Source organism: Falco peregrinus, chromosome 7 (assembly GCF_023634155.1).
Source record: "Falco peregrinus isolate bFalPer1 chromosome 7, bFalPer1.pri, whole genome shotgun sequence".
Lineage (NCBI taxonomy): Eukaryota > Metazoa > Chordata > Aves > Falconiformes > Falconidae > Falco > Falco peregrinus.
The window spans coordinates 76,253,484-76,266,617 of NC_073727.1; the positions used below are offsets into that span (position 1 = coordinate 76,253,484).

Here is a 13,134-nt window from a genome sequence, read left to right on the forward strand (position 1 = left end):
AATGTATATCCACACAAATATTAAGGTTGGATAGTAATAGGCAGTGGTGGTTACATGTTAATACAATGAATGCACTGCTGCTGTTGGTATCATATCAGTGTTTTTTTACAGTTCTAAATGTATGATTAAAGCTATTTGGGTAAATCAATCTGCAAACAAGTTATAGGTGAAAAATTTCTTTAATAAAGTAGATTAATCAGAATTCAGAATTCATGTCTTCTGCATTTTCTCTTGTAAAATATTTGTTAGATAATTTTTGTGCAAATCTATAAATACTAAATGTTTAAATGTAGCTGATTAGTATGACTGCATCTATTTTTTACTTAATATAGGAAAGTTGTCACTTGATCTGGTAAGTTTCCGAAATAGTAACTCTGTGATTGTTGACAGAAAGGAATGCTGTGCAGGAAAACAGTTTAAAAACTGTCTTCTCCCACTGACATATCAGGACTTTTAAACTGGCCATCACAGAATAAAATGGTAACGTTCACAAAATGTAGTTAGCTGACAAGAAGTGACAGAAAGTATGCCCAATATCGCATGTGAAAGAATGAAACACGGATGTTCATTAATGAATTAATAAGTTCAACACGTCTTTCCAACTGTGCTTATTTTCATTAGATGAGTTTAAACTTTTTGCCTGTTTAATTCTTGGCTATATTTTATTGATTACAAGACTAGATTGTCTTGACTTTACTAGACAATTAAAGGGCTCTCTATTAGAATAAATCTGAACAACCCTCAAAAGAATATGCACAAATGGTTAAATTGCACACTCAGTTGAAGGACTATTTTCTTTTCACTTGCACAATATATTGGATTAAATATACTTCTTTCTCTCTCTATATAGAAGCATATATTCATTGCATGTACTATGCTTCTCTATTAGCATACAATACATACCAAATAATGAATAATTTATTTGGAAAGTCTTCTTTTTATTTGTTTAGGAATGAGAAGCAGATTACCTATTTAGAAATTTTATTCTCCTAATATTAGTAAATTATCTTTTCTACTGTATTTGCTTATAATACTTCTACAGTAGAATCTAAATATCTTATATAAACACTGAAAATACATACTTTTTTTTTTTTTTCCTAAAGAAGATTGTTCTGTTAAGGCTATTATTAAAAGTCAAAAGCAAAATTTATAAAAATTACATAGAAAGTAAATTAATTACCTGAGATAAATTTTCATTTCTTTATGCAAAACTATTGACGTTTATTTGTTTTATTTGCTCAGCATAAATGTGTATGTTAAATGTTTTGATGTGTAGTACAGAATTATTTTATAATCAGAAATGGCATCTCTTCAATATTGTTACTCTTTTTGGAAAATAAGTTAATAAAAAAGCCATTTGTTACTAACATTTTAAGGAATTAAATCTGACAACAGCTTTCAAAGTCAGTGTTTTGCTGTAAAAGTAAGGACTGAATCAATGACAAAATATATCTTATTGCAAAATCCTGGCATGATTATGATAATATGGTGAAAATAAACTATCTGTGGCTCGTACTAGAACAAGAAGTGTGTCATTTGGATGACAATTTCCTAAATAATACCAAGTAGTCTGGCACTGGTATTTAATATGTGCTCATGAGGACACAAAGCTCTCAAGACAGACCAAGTGCTATCGTTGCCAAGTGGTCCATGTGGGGGTTTTGGACAAGAGAGGAAGAGCCAACCCGATAGCAGCACCTTGCACACCAGACTGGGGTCAGAGGAATCGGGTGCACAATGAGGTTGCAAAGTAAGTGTCACAGTCCAAGTTCTGCTAGCTACTCTGATGGGAACTGTGATGCTGGTCTGATCTTTGTATGTGATCTTTAGATAGTGGCTAACTAAAAGATATTTTTTAAAATGTATTTGATTTTATTGTGATCCAGCTCCAGTAGCCATATGATGCTGGTATCATTAGATTTCAGTAGCCTTGCTTACAGTCGATTCACCATTGTTCTAATTTTAACGAAACAGAATGTATATCACATGAACTCAATCATGAGAAAATTACACTAGCTTAAAGGATGCCAGCAAGGAAAGGATAGAGAGAAAATCTACAACAGACTAATTTTATATGCCTTGCATGAATACATGAAAATTTTCAGAAGTTCATATTAACTCAGGAATGCTTTTATTTAAATTTAAATTATTTATTTTATATGCTTAGGGTCAGAACACAGAGACCATTTTTTCAAAATGACATTAAACTAATTTCATATATGAAGTAAAAGCTAATTACTCATATGAATCTTCCATGATAAATTTGTCTTCCTATATACTTTCTGGTTTTAGTTTTATTCCTTTATCTTCAAAACATCACTGCAACATCATTAAGTTTCAGTCTTTCTGTAGCTCACCTTTTGACAGCAGAGCTAAAAGGCACTTCTAACATTAAAGTAAATCAACACTGTTCTTCAAGGTAAATTATGTAAATTGAATACCATTCAAAAAAAGTAAAAATGTGTTTAGTTATGGGAGATAATCCAATGTACAAAGGCACAATAAGGCTATATAAAATAAATAAATACACACCCCACCCCACCACCACCACCCCCAATCCCTGCCTCCAACCTATATGCAACTTTCTGGTTTTCCCAGAACTGTTCTTTTGAAACTAGTGGATACAGTAGTTGCAATTTAAAAAAAATATTTGATTACTTCAGAGAAACCTCTGGTTTGTTTTTCATCAACTTTATACAGCTCAATGCCTCCCACCCCCAAAGGCTTTCATAAATTTATTGTATAATCCCAGCAACATGAGCAATAAGTTAGATGCCTAAAATTTGAGATGGCTGCAACTGTGAAGGTTAAGCATCTTAATGTTAAATATGAAATTGTCTCTATTCAAAGTTCAAATTTGTCATTTTCTATAACTGTGAAAAGTTTATATGTACCTCTAAGATTGCCATTATTTTATAAACTGGCTGCTTAGCTTGATCTACTTTGTGGCATAAGAAAGCAAAATGCCTCCAGCTCTGAGAAGTTTAAAGGCTAGTAAATGTAAATAAAAACCCCAGAAGTACCGTGAAAGTGGATAGGAAGAAAAAATACCTTCAGAAACATGCACATGTTGATATTACTTGAAATTAAGCAAAGTATTCCTCTAGAGTTGAAAAATATAACAAGTCTTTTTTTTCAGTTCCAATTTATAGGAAATCTAGTCTTTTCTTTGGAATGCAAATTCTGCTTTCCATGAAAGGAAGTGCTTTGTGATTCTATATATAACCTGTGAAAAGGCATTTTTTCTATGAAATCCATACTAATTGAGCATCAATAATTTTGTTTGATTTTAAAAGGAAGGCTATTTCAAAAGCAATACTTAGCCCTTTTCAAGTAAAAACCCATTTCCTTAATTGTTTATGATAATGCAGATCATGCAACATGCTGGGATAAAGCATGACTTAGAACCACATCACAAACTTTAAGATGAAAATCACACAGAGATGCATGTGTTATTGCTCCATACCTGTATAAATTTCTGTAAAAACAGACAAAACCAGAAGTTGAATATATTATTTAGGTGAATTTTGTTTTTTTCATTTTAAATATATAAGTTTATGACTACTAAACAATGAGATTATATTTGTATCCACATCTGTGTTTCACATTTCCACATAAAAGCATGCGTCATTCTTTCTCAGAAAATAAAAAAGAAAGTTACTAAGAAAAACAATTACCACAAGTTTATTACACTAATGGAATATATGAGAATGTTTTTCTTTTAATTCTTTTATCTTATCTTTGCTTATTGCATCAGAATTCAAATGAAATTACTAATATATGTGTAAGAATTGTAGAAAGCTGGTATCAAAATCATTTTTTTCTTATGGCCTAGGACCTGTGGGTTTCATTTTCAGGTATAGTAATGGTCATGTTCAGTTCAGGTGGCCAAACCCTTCTGTGTTTTGAGATCCTGTTTTCATTTTCTGAAAAACTGACAGGTTGGCCAGGCATTATTTGTAGCAGCTGATACCAGGATAATTATTTTATTACTTTTATTTGTGTATTGGCAGATGACCCTACACCATAAATAGGCCTACCATGTAGAAAAATAAAGCTGCTAACATATTTTTTCAGCAGCCCAAACCCCTCCTAAAATTTGGTAAACTTTCTTTGAGCAACAGCAATGCCCTCATGATTTATGGGGCAACCAAGGAAAACATAAATCTTGTTTTAAGTATTTGAAAAATTGTCGTTTGCACATAGTTTCTGGAAAATTAATGGCCAGATACATACAGATTCTCATTTGAAATGAATATACCTTGTATCATCTACATAACTTAAATCTCTTCCTGGCAACCAAGGTTCTTGTACACCATTCTCACAGAATGACTAATGAAATTCAACCCCCTTATCTGCTTTTTTATCAGATTTACACACAGAGTATTCCCAGAGTACTCAGGGCTGTAAAGGCTTATAAAAGTTTTCTTGTGGATCAAAGCGTGTTCCAAGCTGTAAATGGAAAGCAGAGGTGAAACTGCAACACATACCTCACTGAATTTGTATAGACAATTAAGCAACTGGGGCTTTTAGAGATGCCTTTGTGTTCTTAGTGCTGTTCTGGAAGGCCATAGGTCTCTTACAGATTTTGTCATATCTCCCAGACACTTGTGGGTATCTATTCTACCTAAAAGTGTCTAAACTGACACTAGAAAAGGCTGAGCAAAACACTCGCTCTCTGAATTATTTCATTTTTGGAGGCAGAAACACCTGAATGTATCTAGATGACAACTTTTAGAAACAATAGAAAAATTAGTAGAAATACCAAAAAAAATTTCCAAGGTTCTGCAGGGACTTCATGTGTAAGCCAACGGCAAGTCCCAGTTCATACTGATTCCCACTTAAGCAATGCATAGCCTTTTAGACCAAATTTCTTTATTGCTTAGAGGCAATGCATATTTTATAGGTAATATAGCACAAACATGGCCATGTTGCTCCTCTGCCCACGAAAAAGCCCCTGTGTGATGCAAAGTGCCCTTCATAGCTCTATGCACCAGTTTCATTTTTCCCCTAAATAAAATTTTATTTGGCTGTTCAGTGTCAAGACAGTGGCAAAACCAGATATAAACTGATATTGAACAGGGGATATTCTTTTATGGTCTAACACAGAGTTATCCTAGGAAGAGCCACAGGTCATGCAAAACTGCCTTTTTTTCATGGGTCTTGGCACAGGAATGACTGAGATTTAGCCTATGAGCACCGAAAAAGTAATTGCTCCATTATCTCTACTCTAGTTTTTTGCTTTCATGAGCACTTACATTTCTTACTTATTATCTGTTTTGTAATTAACTGTTCCCATAATAGAGAGTCCTATGCTGAAAACTTCATTATTACTCTTGCTTTTCAACAGACTTAAGCATTTTTTTTTTCTGCTGAGTTGCCTTTCTCACTAGTTTACTTTCTTTCACAACATGTTTAATGGACAATTACCATTTTTGCTTTAATCTTAATTGGAACACATTTGGAGACATGTGTCATTAAGGCTGCAACAAATAAGTAGACATTTTCTCAGAATTTAATTTCAAATTTCCTCTATAATTACATATTTTTGATTAAAAAGGTCATACCTATTAGCAACATCTAGACCAAACACATACAGTGCATTGTTTTAAATGAATCATGTAATAATTTGGAGCGAACAATAAATTTCTTTGCTCCAATTATTAAATACAAGTTATTTAACAACCTTTTTTTTTTTTTAAGAAAAAAAATTAATGTCAGCTCTTACATGGCTGTCACATATCAAATATATGATCTCTACCTTAAAGGGACATTTTAAAGCTTTCCTCCTTCCTGATGTTTCTTTGGGAATAGCAGAATTACTGGCTCGGTCCTTGGGTCATGGAAATGTTGGTGAAGTAGTTTGATTCGCCTTTTCCTTAAATACCAGTGCAGAAAAATGGGGCAAATTTCCAGTTCTGGTGTGGGAGTGCAAGATCTGTTTTTAGCTTTCAAACCCAAGTAAGAATAAAGTGACCTTGTAAGTCCTACTTTATTTTCTGTAAAAATCAGTTGGTCTAGAAATTGTAGTGGGATCGTTCTCCTTTTGCATGCTAAAAATGCTGAAAGCAGCAGGCCTGATACAGGGACAATCCTGCTACACGCTCAGGAAGGACTGGTGTCTAACAGTTATGACTAACTTCATTGAAGTGTCTGTATGATACATAAAAAATGTTGGCATTTCAAAGCTATGAACAGTAAACTTGCATTTATTACTACAGACCTGGCTATTAGCAGAATGTTTGAATATACTTCAAGGTTCTTACAAAACACCAAAAACAACAATACACCTAAATAGGCATGAAATAGCTAATAATTCAGCTGAAGCACCTTGAAAGTAAATATGTAATACTAAATCAACTCAAAAGTGGGCCAGCTTTACTAAGAAACAGTAAACCAGTGTTTATCAGCATTTGAGCATGTCTCCTGCTAAGATATATTTGAACAATTGAACTGCAGGCATTCTTCCCCTTCCCTTCAAGTAACTGAGCAAGAGCCAGATAAAATCTGTAAATCAATGTACTCCTCCAGCTTTAAGTTATACGAAGACTTATAACTAAGGAAAGCAAATAAAACTGTAACAATCCAAAAAGACAGTTCTGATTTTGCTGGTGTGGGTGAAGAATATAATGAGTATGTTTAAGCCTTATAACAAAATATATAGCTTGAGACAAAAAATGTACTTTGCTGAACTGTAATGGACACCAGCACGGGAGTGAAAAATATGGTAGGTCTCAGGTTTGGGAAAATATTCTTTTACTCCTTAGCATAAAAGAATGAGGAGTCTTTCTTTCATTGAAAATTAAAGTGCATGTTTATGTCAAAATATGATTAATATCAACTACTTCTTCCTATTATTCTCTGTAAATAAATACTTTCAGGTCTGTATTTAATGTGCTTCCACATGGCAGAAACAGCATTGATATAAATATATATATATTTATAGATAAAATATAACATTAGGAACTATAAAATTTTCTAATTGCATTGTTCTTGAATTGTATGCACATTTTTAATGGAACAAAACAGTATTTCCTGACAGAGACATCAGAGCTTTCATGAAAATGTTATGACCCCTAAATGAGATACAGTCTCACAGTACGTTTCTCACATACTCTACTCTCTTCTGAAACACTCGATATCAATTCCGTAATAACTGTGATTCTATTATAGAAAGGCTACAATTGTAGAATCAATATCATAATAGAAAAGTTATTATAATAACTCCCCAGCTAGGATACTGTAACGGAATCAAGCTCATATGAGGGCTGAGGCCTGCTTAACACTGTAATAGATAAATTACTGCCAAAGACTATCAGTCAGACTGTCTAAAATAGTAGCATATTTACAGGAACTAATACACCGGAACAAAGCAGCAGCAACTGTACCAGGTATGTACTTAGGTTAAATCTTGTATGAATAGAGCATTATGCTACAGTATGTGTAAGTGGCAGCATGGTAAATAGCATTTCAGCATTCCAGTGTGAGGTGTAATACTAATTTGTGCGATGTAAGTGAGTGCTAGAACACCAGTGAAAGCAGACAGAAGCAGAGAACTGGACTTTAAAAAGTGGACTGTTGTATTGGGGTAATTAGAACATATTCACAAGCACATACATTATTTGTGGCATAGGTAATTATTATACATGACAAAAGCATATTATATAAATCTAGATGCTAGTATTTTTTTCTCCATTTGATCTTAGTTACAATGCATGCTCAATTCGGCTCAGTAAATTCTAGAACTTCTGTGTGGGTTTGCACAGGAATCTCTTCAGTAATAACATAATCTGGTATAGATGTATTTTTTTCTTTAATCAAATCTTAAACTTCCTCCAATCCAAAGTCTAAAGAGTTGTGATATAAAAGTATGTGGACTTTTAAGTTCATTGTGTTATACCTTATCAGGATTACAGGTAAAGAAAGCTGTATGATTTTGGAAAATTGAAATGCAATTTTCATCTCCACAGGACAAGGAACTTGGCTGAAATAGGATTAAAAGACTTCAATTATCATATTTAGTAATTAGAGCATTATTAGAAGTTGACAAGAATGTTATTTTGTATCTGGAAGTCTTATAAGTTTCTTCAGTTTTCTTCTGAATTATGCATGGATGCACTATTAGTACCCTCAAGCTATTCAACTGAACGCTTGGGAAAAGTCAAAGGTAGAAATTTCAGTGGCAATAATTCCATTGAAGAAAGACCAGTGATCTACACTAGCTGTGGGGAAATCCTCTGCCAGGGGAACACTGATGGAGAGGAATACATTAGTTTTTTTCACTGTTAGAGTTATAGCAACAGCGTCAGAAGACTGACTTCTTCTCCAATGCTCTCCGTACATTGACTTTACCATGGAAATTGGATTTTCTAAGAAGGTCTGTGTCTACACGAAAACTAGATCAGGCTTGTACAGTTAATTTGCACAGTCTGGACTGTTGGACATTTGAAGGAGAATCCAGATTTATACCATTACCCAAGCATCATTGTTCTTAAAAGCTTTGGGTGACTTCCAGTATTCTATGGAAGCCAATGAAATGAATCAAAATGTTTTGTCAAAGTAGACAAATCCTTGTTTTTTAAAAAAAGAAACAAATCCCCACACAAGAAAAATACAAGAAACTATGAATATAGAATAATACTTTATTAAAATTCTCATGACTTTTCATGTTCATGTAGGAATAATGTAAAAGTTTGTTAAAATACAGAAGTACATAGGATATCAAAGAACTTGCAGCATGTAAAAATAAGAAGTAGCTGTACTTGTTCTTGAAAGAAGTGAAATGGAAAAAGCAAAAATATGCAGATTTTTCTATTTTCTTTTTTGAAAGAAGAGGAAATGAAGGGGAAAGAAGAGGAAAATAGAAAAATCAAAACTTTCTGGTCATAATCTTGCATAGTCTCTTTGTCAAACCAATGAGAATAGTCAAGGAAATCAGGAAGAAAGAAAGAGGAATACATGCAAACCACTTCCTGTAGATAGAATCAATTTCTAGCTTAATCTGACAGGCTACCTATTGTATGCATGCACCTGAAAGTCCAAATCATGCTCTGATTTTCTTAATTCTATGTGCCGTACAATAGAGGTCTGCTGTACACATTTTGATCAACTGGTAAATTATACGTTCCTAATAGTGGTGCATACCCTTCAAGTCAGACTCTGTGATGGGAGAATCAAACCATTACAATGTATTATGGAAATACAACTTCAGATTGCTTTCCAAGTAAATGACAGAATACATAATATAACATTTATGCTTTTCCACTGAGAATAACAGAAGCAAGAACATCTGTGAATATATTGAAAAAAAAAAAACAAAACAGGTATTCCTATACAACTTCTATGATCAATATCATGTATTTACTTTCTTAATAAAGCAGTTCTGTAGTCTGTAATTAGTGCACACAAAGGTATTCATTGCGGTAGCTTGAATATTTCCACACAATTAGAAAATCTAGTTTAACTACCCACTATGTTGGCTTACTGTGAATCTGTCAAAGACTACATTTACAGCAGTTTAAACAAACAGATGGCATGAGACTGAGGCAAAGTTTTCTTATGAAATTCATTCTGCTTTTTCTTATACCATCATAAATTTAGGTAACATCAGTATAAGAATTTGATCTTGAAAAGTGCTGAGTAATCTTTTCCTTCTAACAAAAATTCTATGGATACTAGACATCTTCTACCAAGAATATTGTTTTCAGAAGATCTAAGATGTCATTTATGAATCTTGCCATCAGGGATTATTTAACTTTTCCATTGAGACTATTAGACACTGTTAGCTTCTTGAAGGACTACAGAAATGTTGACTTTCTGAAATTTTAAAATCACTTGGTTAAATATCTAAATGAATATCAAAGTCTTCTGAGAATCTGGTACTTGTGAAAAAAGTACTTAAGTGTTTCTAAGCTTGTACTGAAAATGATTTCACATCTTTCTGAGCAGATGCAATTCTGATACTGCAGTACTCATTTACTTGTTATTATACTAAACTTTATTCAGCGGAACATAAATTAAAACTAATAAAAATTACCGACTACATTTTTGACCATTAACTAAAATAATAAGAACAAATATTAGAGCTCACACTTTTCTCATGAGTGATGAATTTAATGCATCCATATTCCCTGAAGGGGAAAAGCCCTGCTGTCTCAACATATCAAGAAAGTTGCCTTCTAAAGTATTCTGGAATCCTAATTATATATCATTATACTGAACTGAAGGAGAAAAAATGTACTTATATTTAATTTATAAATCAACAAGCGCCTTTAATTGAGACTATCGCTTGAACTAGATTTGCTCTAGAACACTGCACAATTTGTTATTTTGAATTATTTTAGCAGTGAATGTTTAAAATCAAACACCCACAATTTCTATGAAAAACATCACAATAAAGCTTGCATTTTAAGTGTATTTCCTTTAAAAGCATCAACAGAAATAATCAAACACACTTCATGCATTTCAAGATAACTATAAATTGTTTTCTGAGAATGAAAAAAATAATTTAGAGAATGCCATAACCAATGAAATTAGAGAGAAAAATGTGTAGAAAAGCTTTGTGATGGCAGCTTGATGAGCAGATGGCTCTCATTTTGTAAATAATCTTATTCTGTTAACAAACTAATTTCAAAGTATCCATTTTGATTAATAAATAAACACTCCTAATAAATGTATAAACAAAGTTTACTTCAAATTACTTGCAGCCTAAGGCATAATTGCCTGGTCACTTTAAAAGCTTTGCTTGAGAAAACAAAGGACTAATAATGCTGTAGTAAGAGTGAAAGGAGTTCAGGCAATTGACAGAATTGCTTTCTAAAGTTAATTATGTTTGCTTTCCCCCCTCCCTTGGTGTTCATTACCTTTAAAGGGAGCCACACATTGGCAGAAGTAATTACCAGGTTGGTCAATGCAGGTGGCTCCATTCTTGCAGGGAAATGAAGCACACTCATCTATATCTGTTTCACATCTTGCACCTTGGAAAAGATGAGAGATTTGAACATTTAGTGAGACAATCAGGTGCCAATTTCTAATTCATTTTCACGACAAGAATGTCAAACAACTTCTGAGGAGAAACTAATATAAATCAACCAAATAAAGAGCCACACATAATAATGTTAGCATCCATTTAATTCTTATCATCACGAATACATAACAACTTATTTCTGAGTTGCTAAATGGTAACTAATCTTCCCTGTGTAAGTAAGCTTTGAAGGCCTTTTTAGATGCAGACTAATTTATCTTGTGCTATTTAGTTTACAGATGGAGTCAGTGTTCCAGTTTGTTGGAATGCAAATGAAACATACCAGGGCAGATAAAGAGAAATGAGAAGGAAACACAAGCAAATTAGTCCATGATGTCTTAATGGATGCTTTGTGGACCACCTTACTGTGGAAAACAAGGTTTACTATGATACAACTCACCAGTAAAGCCAGGTAGACAGATGCATTCATAGCCACCAATAAGGTCTTCACATGATGCATTATGAAGACATGGAGAAGAGTAACATTCATTTGTATTTGCTTCACAAGTTGTGCCTAAAAATATACAACCAGGCAAAGGGGAGAGAAGTTACTGCACAGAATATATAGTTAAACATCAAGACTTACTTTAACAGAATATAGCTCACATAGTGGAATATATCTTTTTATATTCAAATTTGGGCATCTATGACAGTATATTGATATATTTAATGTTTAAACTATTCACTAATTTTATCAATAGATTAAAAGTACAGTTGTTGAACAGATTCCTAAAGCTTAAACCAGACAATTTCCTTATTATATAAATATAGACAAATAGAAAAAAAAATACAGCAAATATAATAGACTGCATTGCAATTACACGAGAGGAAACAGTCCTTGTGTTCATGATAAGGCAACAGATGTACTCCCAGAAAATGGAAAAAAAATCTGATGTAGGCAAGAACACAATTTGTTCCAGACTAGACTGTAGCTAACATAGCAACATAGTTACCTAAAGCATAAAAATACTTTTTGTAATATTTCTGAGTGAACCTAATTTTTTATCATTTGAAGAATAAATTAAAAATAACATCAGCTGTGAGTTTTGAAAAGTGCAAAGAATTTTAATAAATAAAAATGCAAGTGATAGTTGTTCTGAATATAGCTAGCAGTAGAAATGTAATATTTTGCCCTATGACATCTGAATTATAGATTCCTTTGTATTTCAATGATTAAAAATCCATATTTAAAAAATGATTCACTAAAAAGAAAATGTATGCACTGTGAATTCCTAATCTGAGCTGAAAGCAAAGACTAGCTGCAAAAATTAATGCATCCACTTATCTAAGTCATTACATTTTTCACTTAAATTTTACAAATATGCCAAAACAAAACCTTTCCCACAAAGGTTTTTTCTCTCTGATTCTATTATATTAAATTTGCCAACTGTTTAGAAATTTTACAGAAAACTGTATATGCTATTTGCAAAATTTCACTAAACTCCACTTATGCATTTTCAACAGCTAAGTCACTAGCCAGCAGAAAACACCTAGTTCCATGCTGTCATGAAAACAAAGTAGACAACTTTTGTCAAGATGCACTTATGCTGAATTTAAATGCTTAGAACTTCAGATGACACTAAAATAAGTATACATGCATCTCATCTGATATGTTAAGAAATTGGTGTAAGACTCAAACTAAATTTATGAAGTTACAGTTCTATGGATTTTTTAATACCTTGAAACCCATCCTGACACACACAACTGAAGGCATTCAGATGATCAACACAAGTAGCTCCATTGTGACAAGGATCACTAAGACACTCGTCCACCTCAATCTCACAGTTATTACCTGGAAACAAGTGAAAGATTCAGTTCATTGGGAACAAGCCACTGGTAAGTCACCAGTACAAGTGGCAACAACAAAATGAAATAACTGAGGTTAGTTATTATAACTAACGGGGAACTTACACCAATGAGCCATAAACTGTCTTTGGGGAATTAATTTCTTGTCAATTAAAGGCAAAAGTGAAATGTATATATAATATACAATGTTCAACAAAGATCTAATGGGAATTTTATAGATTCATTTACAGATGTACTCAAAAGGTTTCATCTTTTAATCTTGTAAAGAAAATTAAGTCTTGAGTTTTCCTGAAACATCATGAAAG

General features: G+C 32.8%; 1 protein-coding gene across 1 annotated transcript in view; it reads right to left on the minus strand.

Annotated features, from left to right (window-relative positions):
* EYS (eyes shut homolog) overlaps nucleotides 1-13,134 on the minus strand; it is an 871,402-nt gene that overhangs the window by 589,333 nt on the left and 268,935 nt on the right. Inside the window, exons 16-18 of the mRNA XM_027787807.2 lie at nucleotides 12,702-12,815; nucleotides 11,424-11,537; nucleotides 10,863-10,976 (exon numbers count right to left, since the gene is read on the minus strand). Of these exons, the coding sequence (XP_027643608.2) occupies nucleotides 10,863-10,976; nucleotides 11,424-11,537; nucleotides 12,702-12,815 (342 nt within the window). The remainder of the gene's footprint in view (nucleotides 1-10,862; nucleotides 10,977-11,423; nucleotides 11,538-12,701; nucleotides 12,816-13,134) is intronic.